At 40.4% G+C, this 19779-nt stretch overlaps 2 gene segments (V, D, J or C); both read right to left on the bottom strand.

Annotated features, from left to right (window-relative positions):
- Nucleotides 1-10061: 10061 nt before the first annotated feature.
- LOC111728269 lies at nt 10062-10582 on the bottom strand. The segment is given in 2 exon segments: nt 10062-10384; nt 10521-10582. Coding segments are annotated over 2 exon segments (378 nt in total).
- An 8345-nt stretch (nt 10583-18927) lies between these two features.
- LOC111728251 lies at nt 18928-19444 on the bottom strand. The segment is given in 2 exon segments: nt 18928-19250; nt 19371-19444. Coding segments are annotated over 2 exon segments (378 nt in total).
- Nucleotides 19445-19779: the final 335 nt, after the last annotated feature.

Genomic DNA, 19779 nt, shown 5'->3' with positions numbered 1-19779 from the left:
CCAAGATGCATTAGCTGAATGTAATCATGAGGAGAAAACAAACAAGTCCAAATTGAGGACTGGTTTACAAAACAGCTAATGTGCGATTTTTTTAATTAGCAGTCATGAAATTCCAGGAGAGACTGCTCCAGACTGAAGGAAGCTAAAGAGACGTGAACCCATAATGGCAACACGTGAATCTGTACAGGAAAGATGTTACTGAAAAATTTACAAAATTTAGAATTGGCCTGAGGACTAGATGGAGTCATGTATTATACTGATCACCTGATTTCGTCATTGTATTGGTGTGAAGTAGGAGATGATCATTTGCAGGAAAAGCACAGTAAGGTCTTAAGGCTGTGCCTATCAGGTTTTCAGCTTTCACTCAAATAGTTCCAGTGGGAACTAAATACCTAGTGCTGGTCTTACATTTCTGTGAGTGTATCTTTAAAACATGCAAAGATAATCGCCTGTAGTCCCAGCTACTCGGGAGGCTGAGGCAAGAAAATCACCTAAGCCCAGGAGTTGGAGGTTGCTGTGAGCTGTGACGCCACAGCCCTCTACCGAGGGTGATAAAGTGAGACTCTGTCTCTGGAAAAAAAAAAAAAAAAAGATAACCAAGGGATTCTTTAGGGCCTGCTAAAGGTATTCTTAGCATTCTGAAATGGTCCTGGCCCATTTTTATTACCATTCTAGGATCAAGAGATTTCTTGCAGATACACAAAGATGACACCATGTTTCCCCAAAGGACGGATCCCTCACACATAATGTCATTGTCCAAAGACCAGAAGTGACAGGTCTCTAATACCCAATGAACTGACAGGCTGCACCTCATTCCTGGTCTGGACCCTCCACACTCTTCCTCCTCGCTGTCACTGGGTTTTCTGTTCTACACCTCCTCAGAGTGACAACTCTGACTGCTGCTGACAGACCCCCTACCTCAGTAGAAATCATCGCTGCTTCCTCTAACTAGACAGGATGGCCCTGGAATTAGGGCCTGATAAGGATAAACCCAGGCCACCTAAAAATACCAACCAAGACACTAACACCTGGGAAGTTGCTGTTAGTTGCAGAGAGAACAGGAGGGAGGGACTATGGGATGAAGACGAAGCCTGGCCTGCTGTGAGGGTAACAAGCCAGGGAGTCCTCAAGGCCTCAGATGGAGGCTGCAAAGGGAGGCTGTGTCTGTACCACACGGAGCGGAAATGCTGGTGTCTTCACAGAGGTCCTGGTGCCTTTTGTTTCTTCTGATGACTCAGGTACCTTTTGCTGTATAGAGAAATGTTACTCCGTGCCTAGTCCTTAAAATGTGTTCTTAAATATCTCCACTCAAAGCATCATTGTTTCTATTTAGGAGATGAAGATAATATAATTTATGTTGAAGAATAGACGGCAAAATGTACGGGAGCATATACGGCTGATTAGATCTATTGACGAGTGCTGCTTCCAATTTGGACATTACTTGTATAAAGTGTGTGTGTGTTTTCAGTTTCTCTCTGCCTTCTGCACTCATTCCCGAATAAGTCTTAGGATTGTGACTAAGATTTTTAAGAACCACATTTATGCTTCAAGTTAGGAGTTTTTAATGATTAGAATATCACTATTTCCTGTTTCACTTTTAGAATCTTTTGACTTGTGATTCTATTTGAACAAATGTTTTACCCCTTTTCTGTTTGACGAACTTTCCAAAATCAAAATTTTAAAGCCAGTCTTTTTGATCTCAAACTAGCTTTTGAAATATTAGGGCCACTGAAAGTCTAAGGGACACATATTACACTTAAAACTGAATAGGAAGCATTGTCAAATATAAAATGGTGTTTACCTTTCTTTGGATTATACGTGTATAAAAATATTATCAATGTATGTAAAATATTGTTATGTCTTGGTGTATGTTGTCAGTAATAATTATGGTTACGATGTTAAATTGTTGTTTGCACCCAAAATAACCAACATGGTTTTTTTGATTGTCTTCTTAATCATGGCTATTCCCCATTTTTGGTCATCCATAGACAATGATTATTTCACTTTGATTCTTCTCAAAAGGTGGATTTTTAACTTGTTGCAGTCAAAAGATTGCTTCTTCCAGGAAAATCATGGCAAGGATTCACATATTCTCTTGAATACAGACACTTGATAGCTTTGGAAATTATATACCATTGCACTAAAACAAAGTAAACTTTCAGGACTTTACTTAAAAAGCTGATATGTCCGTAAGTATTGCTAACTCAACCTCAAATGGAATAGAAGTTCATTACATGGAACTGAACTAGTTTACTATGACATTTTGTTTGAAACATTCCTGATTACTTTTGAATATTATTTTCCAGAAGTCAAGAAAACTTATTTCCTTCCTTGGATCTATTTATACTTTACAGCAAAGAGTACACGTATAAGCAAAATTTAAAGCGTTTATTTTTCTCTTTACCTGATTTTTCCAAAATTTACAAAGTATTTGTAAGTATTCTTAATTCGTGGCAATGTAGTTATTTGCATAAGTTCAACAAGAATCTCTTTGATTCTAGGACAAAAAGACACTATTTACTTTAGTCCTGAATTGACTGGAATAGCATATTATCAAAGGTGCCTCATCTGCATTAAGGAATTAAAGGTGATTTTATAAGGCCTATTAAAAATGCTTGGGAAAAAATGGCCAGATGCCTCATCCATAACATTTTCTGATGTGTGATGAGTAAAGAATGCCACTTTCTGATAGGTGCCACTTTCTGATAGGTGTAAGCCTCAAGAAAGTGGTTTATGCAGGTAAATGGGTATGAAATGGCCCAGAAAAATCCTGGGCTTGACTTGAGTGGCTTTCAAGTCGAACCTAGGATTCCTTATGAGAAAAATTCTATCAAAGTCAATTTGAAAAGAAAAGCCTATATAAGTAATAATTATTTTGACTGCACTTTATGCAAATAATCAAGCCAACTATAATGAGAGTATAGTTTAATACAAGTTAATTGATCCTGCTATGATTCATCTTTAATAAAAATGGGAAACTAGAGAAAGAAAAATATAGTTCAAAAATAAAAATCTGTAATCTACCTGTCATCAGATCCTAGCCTTGTCCACTGTTTTGAAGTCTTTGATATTTGCCTACAGTGTGAACAGACTCCTGAGTTCTTTCCAGGCTGTAAGTCTCCAGACAAAGCTCCCCATATACCTCTTAAAAGAACTGGCAAGAAAATACCAGGATGCCTAGTGGGAAAACTTTCTGGAAATACTATTCCTCTTCTACAGAGTGTATGCCAACAGATACATGACTAGAAATTTGTCTGCAGCTCTAGGACTGACCTCAGAAGACGCTGCAAAAGCCTTGAGGCTCAGCAAAGCTTCCCTGACTCACTAATCCAGGCAGCACCAGATTTCCTGTTGGCTAATCAAGAGGGAGCCTGCACAGTATTAAACACTACCTGCTGTACCTCAGGAAGAGCTGAAATCTGAGTTAAACTATTTCCCAATAAGCTGTGTGACTACAGCAGAGCTCTACTGGTGACCCCACACCTGACTTGTTTGGGGGATTATTCACTCGGATTGCTCAGAACTTTAGATCAGTTCCATAGGAGGTATTTAAGCCAGGTATTATGTATCTCCTACCCAGTTGTTCACTTAAGTACTGTCCTATGTCTGTTCTAAGAGTGCTAATGTTCTTGTCATGAGAACCTTAGATCCCAAACCCAGCACCTGTGAATATTTGCAGATGACTGCATAGTGCTTTCCCTCTCTGGACTAAGCCCCAACTTGATCATTTCTTTCTGGAAGAAGCCAGAAGTGTGATCTGTCCTTTCCCTTCTCCTTTGCCCACACCTCAGGAAGAAGGGTATAAGCCTGAAGGGGGGAGGTGTTGAAACTTCCCTTACAAATTAATAATGGGGTGCAAGGCAAGAACTGTGATAAGGGCTTAGCTAAAAATAAGGCACGGGCTCACCTAAAAATAATGATAGTGATTAGCCTCTGTTCCCCTGTCGGCTACTCTGGACTCACACACTTGATGGCAATAAAGGTTTTTAACTTTCTCCTCATAGTTGGTGGTTATAAAGATTCCTGACTTTGTCCATAGATAAGAATTCATCTTGGAAACCTAAAAGTAGTTTCTAAAATATCGTCCAGATCCTGCATCCCAGTGGATTGGCTGACCCATCCAGATTGGCAACCCAGACCAAGGAACTGGCTCAACTGACCTTGTGACCCCCTGGCCCCAAGAATCTGTCCTATAGTCCAGTGGACTGGCTGATCCACCCAGGCTGGTGTTCTAGTCACTGGTGGTTCTGCCCCAAACTTAACAAATTGACAGACCCTGATTACCTAATCCTCTGCCCACCAAACTATTTTTTAAAAAAACCCTGTCTCCTGAAATGTTGAGGAGGTAGATTTGAGAAATTTCTTCCAGCTTAGCACTATGCAAATTACACTCTTCCTTCTGAATAAAACAATTAATTGATTTAAGTCAGTTAAAAAAATGAAGTTTTATATTCCAAAATATATTGGATATAACATCATGAAATAGAGGATTCTCTCCCTAGAATTGCTCTTGTTTATAATATTGACCTACAACTTTCATGACTCTCCAGTTAAGAGCACTAATTTTAAGTAATGATTTTTTTGTGTGTTTCTGTGACTTCACTTTGCAGGATGAAAAATAAAACGTTGAGGTTTCCAATTTTAATACCAAATTATGTTGGTTATGACTACTGACTTTTTGGCAAATGTTAAGTTTTAATGAGTAAAGTTTCAACTAACACCACATGGAATTGTAAAATGGTTTCTGATACTTAATCTAATGAAAAGTCCAGAGAAGACGTTTTAAGAGAAGAATTGATCCAGTCATTTATTTTTAAGTACCAAACTCCACTTTATTCCTCTATCTCCTCTGTATTCCACTGTGTGAGTTCCAGACTAAGGGAAGCTTTAGAATGGATGCCAGTAGATCCTGGTGTTACATACTCTTTGTTCATGTACAGCTCTCAGTCTCAAATTCCAGTAGGAATTCTGAGGTTTTGAGTAAGTGGACAAGCTTAGGTAATGACCAACCTGTCAGATCACTGCAGACCATGATAGCCAAGGATATGGCCTCTCTGAAAAATGTAATTTGTGTCCTATGTGCCATCCGTGGGATTGGTTTGAAATAAATCTTTCCAAAACCAAACAACAACTGATACCTTTACAAGGAGAAAATAGTTGATTTGGATGAGAGAGTATCAGTGTGTACTCTCCCATTTGAAACCAGAGCTCTGAGTTAAAGAATACAGGAGGGAAAGATAAGTTAGAGACTCTATAGATCTGAGGAACAAAATAAGAATGTCTCCTTTCTCTCCTTTGCCTAGGATAACTTTCATTTTTCAAGAAAAAATAGAAAACAATAAATAGGAAGAAAGCAATATTTACTGCAAGTGAGTATTAAATATACTATATAAAAGACTGTCTGCTAAAGCCATGTTCAGTCATTTTCATATACAGAGTCAAAGGACTGATTATTGTCCCTGACCATTGGGTCCTGATGCAGGGGCATGATAAACAGAAAGATCACTGCCTGCGTTCAAAATATGATTTGAGTATCCAGCAATTAATGAGACTACAGTGGATTTTATTTTTCTAGGAAGCATGGGTGCTCTCCCTCACTGACGTGTTCCCTTGTTCTCTGACCCTGTCCACACTGAGGTTGAAGGTACCCAAGTGGACCTGAAATCCTATGTCCCATTGCCCTGCGTAATGCATCACTCTAGGGGGCTGGTATCAAGGGAACAGTAAGGGAGTGACTGAGAAATATTATATGCTTGTTTATTATCTGTTCCTCCCATTAATGGAAAGTTCTGGGAGGGCAGGGGTTCTGTTTGTTCACAATGCCCTCTGCCTAGAAGAGTAAATGATACAGACATGTTCTTTACATAGGTACATCTATATATTTGTATACAAATAACATCACTATTTGTGTAGCTTTATATTTTTATTGTTTATTTTGGAACAAATGAAGGACTGCTCTGTCTGAGCTCGGGAGCAGAAGCTGTTCCACCTACTCCCTCAGGAAGGGCTGTGACACCTCACATTAAGGACAGAGGGATTTGAGAAACTAGAGAAGTTATTAGCAAAACTGGTCAATCTACAAGCAAGGACAAGAGTTTAAGTCTGTGGTGACGCCTGTTCTGAGTGAGTGTTTATGTGAGGGAAACATCACAGGTCTCCTCTGGATGTGGAAGTGCCTGTGAGATGTGCAGGAGGAACTTCAATATGTAATAAATTCAAAAGAGATTCCTTATTCTATGTAGCAGCACAAATATATTTTATGCACTGGCACCATGTTTGTATATTTCCATTAAGGTGTGAAATTATATGCTCATAAACACAGAGACCATATGACAAAAGAAATTTAAATGTATGCCTTGGAGTTCACTACAGCTGGTTTGAAAGACTACAATTGGTATAAAAATACTTTCCTAATGTGTACAATGTGAGGGTGTTCAACAGGCCCTCTGCTCAGCTACAACTTGAGCTTTGCCTTAGAACTGAAATGAAGTAACCTAAACATTTGTACCCTCATAATCATCTGAAATATAAAAATATCTAATATTTCCTGACATGACATGAAGAGATCTTAAAGAAAAACAAAAATGCTCCCTTTGGAACTTTTCCTGAAGTTGATCTTTGGTTCTTACAAGCACTTGTGTGGGATGAGGATTGTTTTCTCCCCTCTTCTGTTGTCCTCACAGCTCACTGAACAGGCACTTTACTCTCATACTCTCTGAGGCTTTGCATCAGGTACTTGGGAGTGAGGCTGGCTGCTCAAAGCTCTATTAATGGGGCTCCCTGGACAGGGCGCCTGAGCTCATCAGACAGGTGAGTGGCAGCAAGATGGATCCACAGCTCTCATTCTCACTTTCCTGGTGCTCTGGGTCTCAGATGAGAGGTTTGAAAGAATATTACCTTTAAGAAAAGGAAAAACAACCTAATATGCAAAATTGTTTAAACGTTTCATTGAAAACAGCATAATTATGACAAATAGGTAAACCTATTTTTTAATGTATTTTTAGATATACATTTTAATATTTTGGTGATCCAAAATTTAGTCGCTGTCCATTCTTGATCCCAGGAGTAAGGGAAGAATACAAGTTCACCGCCACTGGCCTTTGAGGGTTTAACAGAATACATGCAGCTCCGTTTTGAGCTGAAAAGTAGAGATCAAAATAAAAAGATGAACAAAATAGAAAGCACAAAGTTATTCTGCTCCTTTTGTGCAAATCGCCAGAAATCCTAAGACTAGTTTGAACAATTTTAAGCTGCCTTAGTTCCCTTGGACCTTTCAGTTAACTGTAAGAGTAAAGTGCCAGCCTACTGGGAAGAGCTGAGCATGCTGAACCTGTATTGTAGGTAAATATACAATCACAGAGAAAGAAATTCAAGGCTCCATAAACAAGCAGACAGTGTAGATCTTGCTGTCTGAAAACATTCTGCAGCCCCCCCTGGAGTGAGAACCTGAAGAATTCCTACCTGAGCCTAACAGTAGGCTCAGACACACTCCTCTAACTCCCCAAGCTGGTTTGGTCTGGGTCATTTCTTTGATCTCTTGGAATCATTTTAATTAGGAGGTGGTTTTTCAACACCATTCTAGGAATTCTCTGAAATAAGCTGCCTGTGGGAACACTGTCAAGACACTGTCTCTAGACTCCTTGACTTTTAGGAGTGAGGGTCACCATAGATACAAGGCAGACCAGAGTCCTCTATCAAACTCCATTAATGAGAACTACTTAGCCTGGCCACGGCAGAAACCAGGACAGGCTCCTGAGAACTCATCCGGAGACCTGGGCTCATCTACCAATTTTTAGTAATAAATCTGAAACCGATTTCACTGTCTCCATCAGCAGCCTCCAGGCTGAAATGTGGCAGTTTACTACTGTCAGCAGCAGCACGGCCACCCTTCCTCAGTGTGTCAGACTCAAGTTCACCTCCAGGCTTCGGGTCAGTGCGTCTTTAATGCAGCAGCCACCTCTTTCCTGCTCAGCCTGTTTCCTTCTTACCTGTGTGAGAGGCTGTGTCTGCTGGCTAGGTCATGGAAGAATGTGCGAGTCCCAAGGGGAGATCCACTGTCGCACATTAGGGGCTTCCTCAGGGTCAGGCCTCAATACTTAGGCTCAAGGTCATGTCACCACAATCTCACTGACTCAGGATGATTGCTGAGACAGGAAGACACAGGGATTAAATTCTTTGAACAGGGATTAAAATTCCTTGCTCAGGTTGAGGCAACAGCCTTTACTGACCTGACCACCTGGACAAAGCTGACCCAGGTACTATTTACACGTCATGCCATAGATAGATGCATCAAGCATTTAATTAAAACTGTTGGGATAAATGGGAACACTTAGAAATCTGTTTTAGTAATATTTTAAGTGGACATTTAAAAGCCCATTTGAATAACAAGAGTAAAATTTGCCTCATGTATGGAAGAATGTATGTAGGCTAACAAAGTCTCTCAAAATGCCAGGGCTAATAACACCAAGCCCTTATTTTCATGTTCATGGATGTTCATGTGAACACTCCTCTGGCTGATGAGGGTGGTCAGTGTGGTGGTTCCACTGCAGGACACTGTGCTCGTCTCCAGCCTTTGGATTGTGTTTGTTCTGGGACCAAGAAAGTGAAGGTGTGGAGTAAACAATTGGTACGGCAAGTGGCAGGGCTGAACAAAATCTCCAAATCCAGCCAAGCCGATGATTGTAAGTATAATAATGTCTAGTATAGTTAGTTGCACACAATTTTTATTCATCACTTCACTTTTTGATTTATAAAGTCTCTGAAATATTTACTGTATTTAAATTTCAAGGCATTGTTTCATGGAAAAATAACCGTGTTTCTCATAATTTTTATGTTCATAATATAAAGACTTTTGAAATGTAGTTTTACATTAAATGGAAATAAAGCTGGGTGTGCTTTCAACCTAGGGCTTTTCTCATTGCAAAAAGAACGATCTTCCACTAAAGTAAATGTTCTTTAAAATGCAGCTGCTTAAAAATATTACAGACTGCCTGTTAATTTGTTAAAATGAAGGCTGACAGTCACCGTTCCTGAGATGCATTTGCCACTTGGCAGGTGTAACATGCTCCCAGGGCTCAGCGTTGATGACACATGGCATCTGGATAAACTTTGAGGAGCAAAGTTCTCCTATGGAGGATAATTTGTACTATGTGCACCTTTAGGTTTTCCTGTTTGTTTTGTTAAGAGAGGTTTTTTAATTTGTCAAATTCTTGCTATATATTTTAGGTAATTTTCTCATTTTTCTGCTTACTCCATAGCTTAACAGCGTTTTCCTGCAATGATCTCAGGCTTCCTATCAGTAAGTGTAAGCTCATTCAAGCATATTCTGGCACCATCTCATCCCTGAACAATTTTGAGATTTGAGGAAATATTGACCTTAGTTAGCATCACTATCATTTCTGGAATCAGATTTTGCCCAATTCCTTTCCCCTCTATGATTTCTTTTAGATTTACTTAAAGATGGGCCCTTCCTTCAGATTGGAAAATCCAAAGAGGATGATCCAATATTTATCAACCACTGCAGGCCGACACTTGAACAAAGGTCAGGAATGGGGGACCCTCTGCAAGGAAGGAGCTGCACCAGCTGAAAGCAGCAGCATAACCACCCTTGGGCTTCCCAGACTGGTCTGAGGACCAAGGGGTTAGGCAGCCATAACTTCAGTGACAGATAGACTCTGAATATTGACAAACCACCAAAGATTCTCCTGTGTCTGGTACCAGCATCCCTGACCACCCTACACACAGGCTTGTACTTCTGATTCTAGTTTGCTGTATTAAAAACAATTCTACCTTGGAATCTTTGGAGTAACTTCATATTTCAATGACTGATGCCACAAAACATTTGTCAGGTATCATAATTGGAGTCCTTTATTAAATCAAGAGAGACATTGGTGCATCTGCAGTACTGAGGCTGAGGAGCAAGAAAGAATTAAAATGCAGAGGACCTGCCTCTACAAAAACCCTCACATCTTGGCTGACTCTGAGAAATGCTCTCAGCAGATGGAGGCACCAGGAGGGGCAGCTGGGGCAGCCTGGCCTCACACACCTGCTTCCTTGGGGGTTTATGATATGACTTGTAACACTGTGAGAGGCCAACTGTTACGTCGCAGACAATAATAACTTGCAAAATCTTCAGCCTGTAGGCCACTGATAGTGAAGGTAAAATCTGTCCCAGATCTACTGCCACTGAACCTTGATGGGACTCCAGATTGCAAAGTGGTTGCACCATAGATCAGGAGCTTAGGAGATGTCCCTGGTTTCTGCTGATACCAGTCTAAATACTGGTTAATGTCCTGGCTGGCCTGGCAAGTGATGGTGACTGTGTCTCCTACGGATGCAGACAGGGAGGATGGAGACTGGGTCATCTGGATGGTACAGATGGCACCTGAGATTGGAAACATAGAAACAAATTAACCATGTTAATTTCTACACAATAACTGTGTTAGAAGACAACTTCCCTGAGGAGCCAGGCAGGACTGACCACACTGTCTGAATAAATCCCTGGTGTTCTCCCTCCTCACCTGGGACCCAGAGCAGCAGCAGCCCCAGGAGCTGAGTGGGGACCCTCATGTCCATGCTGTGTCCTGACAGGGACTGACTCCTGCACAGGGTGAGGGTGTGACCAGCCTGTTAATAAGTCTCCTGGGTGGGGGCTGTGCCCTGGGAACATGCAAATCAGCAGGGGCGGGCAGGCTGGGCACAGCTGCAGGGCTGGCTCATCTCAGTGACTCAGGAAATGCTGAATGCCCCCAGGTGTCCCCAGGCTGACCAGGGCAGCACAGATTTCTGCAGAGAATGTATTTCTTCTTGGAGGATGTTCTGTTCTAAAGGACATTTGGGGGCATCTATTGTTAAAACATGAAGTAAATGAGAAGAAAAAATGGAATCGTATTTCCAAGTTATATTGGGAGTATTTAGGAGAATACCTTTGTTTGTAAAGAATTATAACAAAGTCTTAAAAGGTGAGGCTATCATTTAACATATTGTAAAATGTTTCCAGACAAGACTCTTGGGACCCCACACTGCAGCTCCTGCTGACCTGCCCAGCTGAGCCTTCTGGTCAATATCCTCTTCATCTTAACTACATGGTCTCTTCTGAATGAACCTCTTCTACAGGCAACCAAATCACACCCCTCATCCCCAGGTGTACATAGAGGATAGGTTCAAGTTTTTGAACATACCCATGCCTCTGTGTTCACTAAGGGTGTGTGATTTGACCTAAGGTGCATTTAAGCTGGAACCTCATTAATCCTGAGTCACTAAAGCCTTAGAGCCCAGCTTGATGCATCACTTCTCCATGAGTTTGCAGGGGCATCAGGGCACAGATAGCCCTAAAAGCCAAGCAGGAGTCCATTCAATTCTGTGAGCCTTCCTGAGAAATCCATCAGAGCCTCTTTGAGGGTCCATATCTCAACCCAATCCCAGCAGCATGAACACCCAAAAATAAAAGCCATGGAGCAGGGTCCTGAACCTGCCATGTGCTGACCTCTGCCATGTGCTTCACGTTCTGATTTACTTCCTCTACCTACAGTCTCGATATTCTTCTTTTTCCCCTGGGAAATACCTGGATTTTACAATGATATTGTTTGGATGTTTGAGACCTCCAAAGACCATACTAAAATTTATTTTTTTGTAATTTACTTCAGTTTAATTTTTATATTTCTTTATTCTTATTTTTTATTTCACATTAATATGAGGATTCAAAAGATCAGGTCACATCATTTGCATTTCTAAGGTAAAGCTCAAGTTGTAGTTGAGCCCCTCACCCAGGGGTGTGCTCAGACCCTACACTGTGCACATGAGGAGAGAGCTCACCTCCTCCCCTTTACCCCTTCCCTCCTCTCCCCTCTCCCCACTTAAATAAACGTGTCTTATTCTCTCATGTGGGTGTGTAGTTCTTTTCTATTGGTTTCATGTCAGTATTAAGTACATTGGATACTTGCTTTTTCATTCTTGTGACACTTTTCTAAGAAGAATGTACTTCAACTCCATTCAAGTAAATACAAAAGACGCAAATACCATGTAATACTATTCAGCCATAAATAAGATGGGGACTTCACAGATTGAAATTTGATCCCTGGTGCTGGAGGTGAGGCCTGGTGGGAGGTGTTTGGGTCATGAGAACAGATCCCTCTTAAAAGGCTTAGTGCCCTCCATGGAATAATGAGTTCTCACTTCATTAGTTCACATGAGCACTGATTGTTTAAAACAGGCTGGCACCGTCTCCTCTTTCTCCCCCTCCTTCTCTCACCGTGAGACAAGCCTGCTGCCCCTTCACCTTCTACCTTGATTGTGAAGCTCCCTCCAGTCCTCACCAGAGGTAGATGCTGCTGCCAAACTTTGTTCAGTCCACAGGCCCATGAGCCAAATAAACCTCTTTTATCTACAAATCAGCCAGCCTCAATTATTTCCCTTATAGCAACACAAAATGGTCTAACAGACAGTTTCTTGTACTGATCAAAATTCTGTTTCATACGGCATACTTTGCTCTCTAATTCATCCAGTGGTTCTTGGCTGTATTTTAAAATGCAGCTTTGGAATTCAGAAAACATCATTTGTTAAATTATATTTCAAACTGCTTGAATAAGATTGTTCAAAGACTTTTGGTTCTAGGCCTTATTATCTGCTTTACTAAAGCATAGCTATTAGTGAAGAAAACAAGAAGGTGAAAGGTTTTTCTTGGCTACTCCCCTGAGATTAGGAATATAAAATCTTGTGCCTTCCCTGGTCCTGGAGAGGAATGTGTACTAAAAACAAACAAGGGGGCAAGTGACAAAGGGAAGACAGACAGTGTCCTAACATCACCAAACATTATCCCACTGAATAGGGACTAGCTGAGCCAACACAAAACCAGTAACTGTACCTGTATTATGTTGTCATGAATAGGCCTCAGTTCTGTGACTGCTATGATGGGTGGTAATGATAATAATAATAGTAATACAACCAGAGTCAGTCTGCTGTTCTGGCCACCATTTCCATGACACACTAAGCCCCTTCTGGGTCAGTGTTTTGCTTGGGCCCCCTCTTGTGGTCAAGTGTGCCAGAATCCTGAGGGTTTTTCCAGTGAGTTCACATTGCCATTTCTAGGGAGATGTGTAAATTCTTTCTAGCGCATTTTCAAATGTATTTTCTTCTGATACATATAACAAGTCATAATTAAATGTCCGGTACTCTGTAAGACTGGCACATTAGACAGTGATGTGTAGTTTGCAGGAATGGTCTATGAGCTGGGATTTCCCCTCCATGTGTGGGATCCAAGTGCTGAGGAGGTTGCACCATACTTAGGTGTACAGCACCCTAATAGCAAGGGAGTGACTTTAGGGTCCTCCTCAGACTTGGGTCTAGGGGGACTCAAACATTCTGGGCTTATATCATTTGTTTATTATCCCCTCTCGGTTCGTATAGTTAGGTTATAACCTGTGGGTGGTTTTCCTCTTGTCTGTACACTCTTCCTCATCAGCTCCCCTGGGGTGTCCCTAGAGGACAGAGCTGATGGCTGCACAGGGAACTGGGTTTAGGTCTTCATTTACAGTTAGATTTAAACATCACTCCATTTAGCAATCTCACCAGGGGGGCTGGGCCTGCAGATGATTATGGAGGGAGGATCATTCTCTTCTGTCTTCCCTAAACCAAGCACATCCTGGATTTTTGTGGGTTTAAATCCATATTTACAAAAAGGTTGAATTCTTGCTTCTAATCTGAATCCACACTGAAAACAGAGTATGAAGGCTGAGAGCAGTGTCTCTGTTGGCTACCTCTCTCTGAGTCCATAAAAGGCCATGACACCTGCACTAGTTAGGGCCTGGCAAGGACCCCTCATGTACAGCCCCTTGTCACACAGCTCTGTCCCCTCTGCCCCAGCTCTCTCAGATCTCTGGCTGTCCTGCAGCTCCCTCATTTTGGAGTCTCAGAATGAATGAGTGCTCCACCCTCTCATAACTTGAAGGCAATACTTTGTTATTCATGAAATAATAATTTAGACTTTATGAAATTTAGCCATAGCCTGGCCAAAATCATTCAAGAGATGATTTTAAGCACTGGCTCAGTGCTCATCTAGATTCCCTCTAAATCCTGAGTTTCTTTTGAAAAGGTAAAACACTATTTCATTGTTAGCCATTTTCCCACAAGTGTATTGAGCCCCAGCTGTGAGTCAGGCACCATGATAGATGCTAAGTTTAAACATGATAAAAATGAAATTGTTTAATTCATTCATGTGTAGTTTATTTGTATTTCACATGGATTTCTCTTATCTTTGTTAATTTTAGTTATTTACTTTTATAGAATATGTGTGCTAGTAATATGGTCCCCAAAGATACAAATATACACCAGCAGACAATGTGTGGGCAGAAAAGTGACGCATGTCAATCTTCTCTCTCCCACTCCCATTGCCCTCCCTCTACTGTCTCCCAAATCCCCCTCCCAAGGAACTGCTGTCTGTCCTCCCCGTTTGTGTTTGTTTGCTATTTGAATCTCCCCAGCTTCCTTACAAGGACAATAACACATTATAGATTCTCCTTTTATTTTTCTGTTTTTATGGAATTATATATCCTGAAAATCACTCTACATCAGTTCATGAAGATTTTACTTTTTGTGCAGCTGAGAGGTACACTATTATGTAGAGGTGACCAAGTTTTTCAACTTTAAGTATGTACCTTTTGTTGTTTTTTAATTTCAGATTAATACAAAGGTCCATATAGTTAGGTTATGATGTGTGCACTTGTAAGTCCTTGTAGTTGTGTCCCACACCAGGAGGTGTGCCATGTACTCTAACATTGCCCCCATTAAGTGGGAGCACACCAATTCTCTCCTTCTCCCCTCTTTCCCCTCCCCCAAATTGAATTGAGGTGAGTTTTTCCCTTATGTGGGCATGTGCTTCATATTAGTATCAAGTACCTTGGATATTTGCTTCTCCGTTCTTGAGATACTTTACGAAGAAGAATGTGTTTCAACTCCATCAAGATCATTAAAAAAGATATAAAGTCCATAGTATTCCATGGTATACATATACCAGAGTTTATTAATCCATTCCTGGGTTGATGGGCATTTAGGTTGTTTCCACATCTTGGCAATTGTAAATTGAGCTGCTGTAAACAATCTAGTGCAAATGTCCTTGTGATAAAATGAGTTTTTTTCATTTTTTCATCATTGGGTAGATGCCTCGTAATGGGATTGTGGGATCAAATGGAAGTTTTATTTTTAATTCTTTAAGGATTCTCCATACTTCTTTCCAAAGAGGCTGCATTAGTTTACAGTCCTACCAACAGTGTAAAAAGTGTCTCCTCTCCACATCCATACAAGCATTGCTTTGAGATAAGTATAGATATTTTGGATGTTTTGTAAGAAATTATATGTAATGGTTCAATGAATAATATTATGCACATGTACTTTTATATTATTGGAAGCATAGCTTCAGAAAAATTTCTGGAGAGTCAATTATGGTTCAGAAGTTAAGGTTTTTTAAAATTTTTTTATTTTTTCAAGTTAATATGAGGGTACAATTTCTAGGTTACATTATTCTCACTTCCGGGGTAGAGTTCCATTTGTAGAAGAGCCCCTGTTATGTAGATACCTCCAAATTCTCCTCCAAAGGGAAAGTATTAGTCCCCATCCCTACAAGCTATCAATAAAAGTGCTTATTTCCCCATTATCCTGTCTAAAAATGTGCTGCATAATTTTTTTCATTATTTTCTGCAAACTAATAGATGAAAAATGTTATCTTAGTGCGCCTCCTGTGGCTCAAAGGAGTAGGGTGCTGGTCCCATATTCCAGAGGTGGCAGGTTCAAACCTGGCCCTGGCCAAAAAATAAAAAATGAACAAACTGCAAAAAAAAAAAAAGAAAAAAAATGTTATTTTAAAATAGTTTTGATTAACCTTTTTCTAATCATCAGTGAGGATGAACAACTTCCAGTGTATTTATAGCTCTTTATGTGGCTCTTTTGTATTTTGTGTTCTGTCTTTTCCCCAGTTTTTGCTTCCCTATCTTTTATGAAGACTTTTATGTATTGGAATATCAACCTTTTTATAATTTATTTAAAACTAGTTTTTCCTGGTTTTTGTTTGTCTTTTGATTTTGTTTAATGTTTTCATGCATTTTATTTATTTTTATTGAATCATCTGCATAGACATTGTTGTGGAATTAAGTTAGCAAATAGTTGCAGAATTTGAACATTAACCCCTTATCGGTTTTTACTCCTATGCTATTTTATTAAGATTTGAGTGCCTTGGATGTCTATAACATTTAGCCCTGGCTTATCACATCTCATACATATAACTTACTCTCTTAACACTTTCCAGATAATGCAGGAGTCATAAATACCATAACCATTCTTTTCCTCCTGCCTCTTGTCCTTCCTTCACTGTATGCAGAATCCCCAACCAGTGTCCATTCTGTTCAGATTACAGGTGACTGTCTGGGGTTCTGTCTGCTGTTCAAAGTCAGGTGTATACTACTCCAAAACCTCAAATTGCTAGAATAGCATTATATGAAATGTTTAAATGACCAGATAATTTATAAAAAAATATAAATTTCAAATTTATATGTAGAAATAAAAGCAAGAATGTCCTATATGAGCAGGATAAAATATGCTTTTCTATGCATATAATGAAAAGTAGAAAAAATAAAAGGAAATATACTGGCATACATAAGCAATTTTTAAAAACCAACCACTGCCTCCTATGCAGACCTTTTTCCTATCTGTTATCTCACCAAGGTGTTTCCCAGGCTCATCCCCACATCATAAACCTCCATCTTGGGAATCAGCAGTGGAGCCCCAGAAATAAGTTTGTTCAAGATTAAATCTCCCACAGTCTAGTATGGTGTTGTTTACATCTGTACAGGCAAGACTGATAATAGCAAAAGTTGAGGGCCGTACAAAGAGAACAATTAAAAAACAATATCTCTCATAAACATAAACATTCAAAAAATGGTTTTCTCTCTCTTTTTCTCTCAAATAATCTATCATAATCAAATTGAATACACAGGTTATCTATAAAATTTATGTACAAATCAATTTCTTCTACATCACGCCAACTCAATAATGAAACCAGCAGATCAGTAAAATACATGACTCCATCTAGGCCTCAGGTCTGTTCTGTTTTGAGAATTTTTCCAGTCACATCTTTTCTAACAAAATGATGCCATTCATCAATTATGCTCTCAACTTTAATAAAAACAATCAATGTATGCCTGTATATGTATATATTTAAATATTGTACTGGTTAGCTTTTTTATAATAACAACTCGTAACCAACCACTCAAAACTCAGTGGTTTATAACGAAAAGCATAGTTCAATGTTCAGGGATGCTCCGTGGTAACAATTATCTACCTGAGTGAGGCGGGGCTCAGCTGGGGAGTTCTACTTCAGGTCTTCAACCTTTCTCCAGCCTATGAATTGCAAGCAATTTAGGGCCAACACAAAATAGTAGTGACTATTTAAGATATAACATTTTCTTGGAATGTTAAGGGAATGAGCAAAACCCACAAATCAAGCTGTACAGGCATACTATGAATTTAAGTCAAATAATGAAGAGATGAAAATAAGCTGAATTTATTCTTTCACTGTGGAAATTCCTGAAGTTTCTAAAAACATTGAATTGAGTTATCAAGGCATATAGCCAGTTAATGGGCAAATAATTAAATATTTCAATCTTTGCAATCTATAAAATATTTTAAAATAAAGTTTTTATTAAAACTTTAGTGGTGCTTTCAACATACAGCTCTAAATAGATAGTTTCTTAAATGGCCTCATAGGAAAAAAATCTCTTTAACGAAAATAAATACGACCTAAAACATAGCTTCTTAAATTTCCTGGATCACCTGTTACATTGTAAAATGCAAGCTGTCATCCAGTGGGTCCAAGGTGAGCCTGTTGCTTTGCATTTGGACTATGGTCACAGTGATGCTGATGACAGCGATGCCTGCTGGATAAATTTGGGGAGCGAGGTATCTTCATAGTAAGGAAAGAGAATGCGACAGGCACCCTTAGGTTCCTTTGTTTGCTGGTTTATTAAAAGGATTTCTTCTTTTGTTTATCAAGTGATTGTCATATATTTGAGATGCCATTGACTCATTTTTTCTGTTTACTCTGTAAATTAGTAAAGTTCTCTGGCTATAATCTTAGACTTGGTAATGAAACTTGGAAGCACATCGACGTGTATTCTAGGGCCATCCCCTAAGACAGATACTGAGTGTAAGGAGAGTAGCGACCAACAGGCTGTCAGCTGTCAATCCCCCACCACCAATCACTTGAAAGCATGCTTCTCAGAACCCCTTTTCCCTGTATGGTTTTCTGTACAGTTTCTGAAAGATGGGCCCTCACATCATATATGGAAAGAAGAAAAGGAAGATTTAATATTTATTGAAACCTGCAGGCAGACACGTGGATGGAGCTGAGGGATGGAGATTACCTGATGAGGTGCATAGGCAGCTGAGAGCATCAGCACCCCCACCCCAGCTTCCCACAGGTCTGAGGCCCACGTGGTCAGGCAGCCCACACCTTCAGGGGCAGAGGCACTCTGGCATGAGCGTGTCCTCCCATTTCTAGGCCCTCCCTTTCTAACATGCCCCAGGATTTGTAGGATTATATTTTACACAGAAATTCCCTGCATTAAAACAATTCTTGATTCAGTGCGTCACAAGTGGTTTCTCTTTTGCTAGAGAAATACCAAAAGATACCATATGTCAGACATTTTAGATGCAAGAACTTCTGTTCTTAATGAAATCAAGACACATAATGTCACATCTCTTTTGCTGGGGTTGAAGAGAAAGACAAAGAGTCAGAGCCCAGGGAGCCTCACCAACCCCTTAAACCAAAAGTGTCCAGGGCCTTTAGAACATGCTGCTGCCTCTGAGAAATGTCCTCGGCAGATGGAGGAAGGAGGAGCAGCTGGGGCGCCCAGCCTCACACACCTGCGTCCCTGGGGTGGTTTATGCTATGACTTGTAACACTGTGTGAGGCCAGTTATTATACTGCTGACAGAAATAATCTGCAAAATCTTCAGCCTGAAGACCACTAATGGTCAGAGAATAATCTGTCCCTGACCCACTGCCTCTGAACCTCGATGGGACCCCAGTGGCCAACTTAGATGCATCATAGATCAGGAGCTGAGGAGATTTCCCTGGTTTCTGCTGATACCAGGCTAAATAATTTCTAATACCCTGACTGGCCCGACAAGTGATGGTGACTGTGTCTCCTACAGATGCAGACAGGGAGGATGGAGATTGTGTCATCTGGATGGCACAGCTGGCACCTGAGATTGAAAAATAAAAAACAAATATACACAGTTAATCAATTCTTAGGAGGACTTCCCTAAAGACCCAGGCAGGACTGACTACACTCTTAGTAAGTCCTTGGTGTTCTCCCTCCTTACCTGGGAGCCAGAGCAGCAGGAGCCCCAGAAGCTGAGCAGGGGCCCTCATGTTCATGCTGTGTCCTGATGGGGACTGATTCCTGCACAGGGTGTGATCAGCTTGTTAATAAGTCTTCAGGGAAGAGGGCTGTGACCTGGAAACATGCAAATCAGCAGGGGTTGGGCAGGCTGGGTGCAGATGCAAGACTGGCTCCTCTCAGTAACTCAGAACAGGCCCCGTGTCCCCAGGTGTCCCAGAGCAGGCCAGGCAGCACAGATTCACAAGCAGAGAGCATGTTTCTCCTGGGGGCTATAGACATATATAATATGTCTAATATCTGTGAAGAGAGGGTTATTTTTATTTCTTCAAGGTTTAGGTCATGCTTTACATTTAAATCTATGAGATAGTCTGTCAAGGATGGCACAAACT

This window comes from Otolemur garnettii, unplaced genomic scaffold (genome assembly GCF_000181295.1).
Source record: "Otolemur garnettii isolate 467f Iridium unplaced genomic scaffold, OtoGar3 scaffold00147, whole genome shotgun sequence".
Taxonomy (NCBI): Eukaryota; Metazoa; Chordata; class Mammalia; order Primates; family Galagidae; genus Otolemur; species Otolemur garnettii.
Note: the sequence above shows the minus strand (reverse complement) of the source record. Positions and strands in the feature narration are given on the sequence as shown.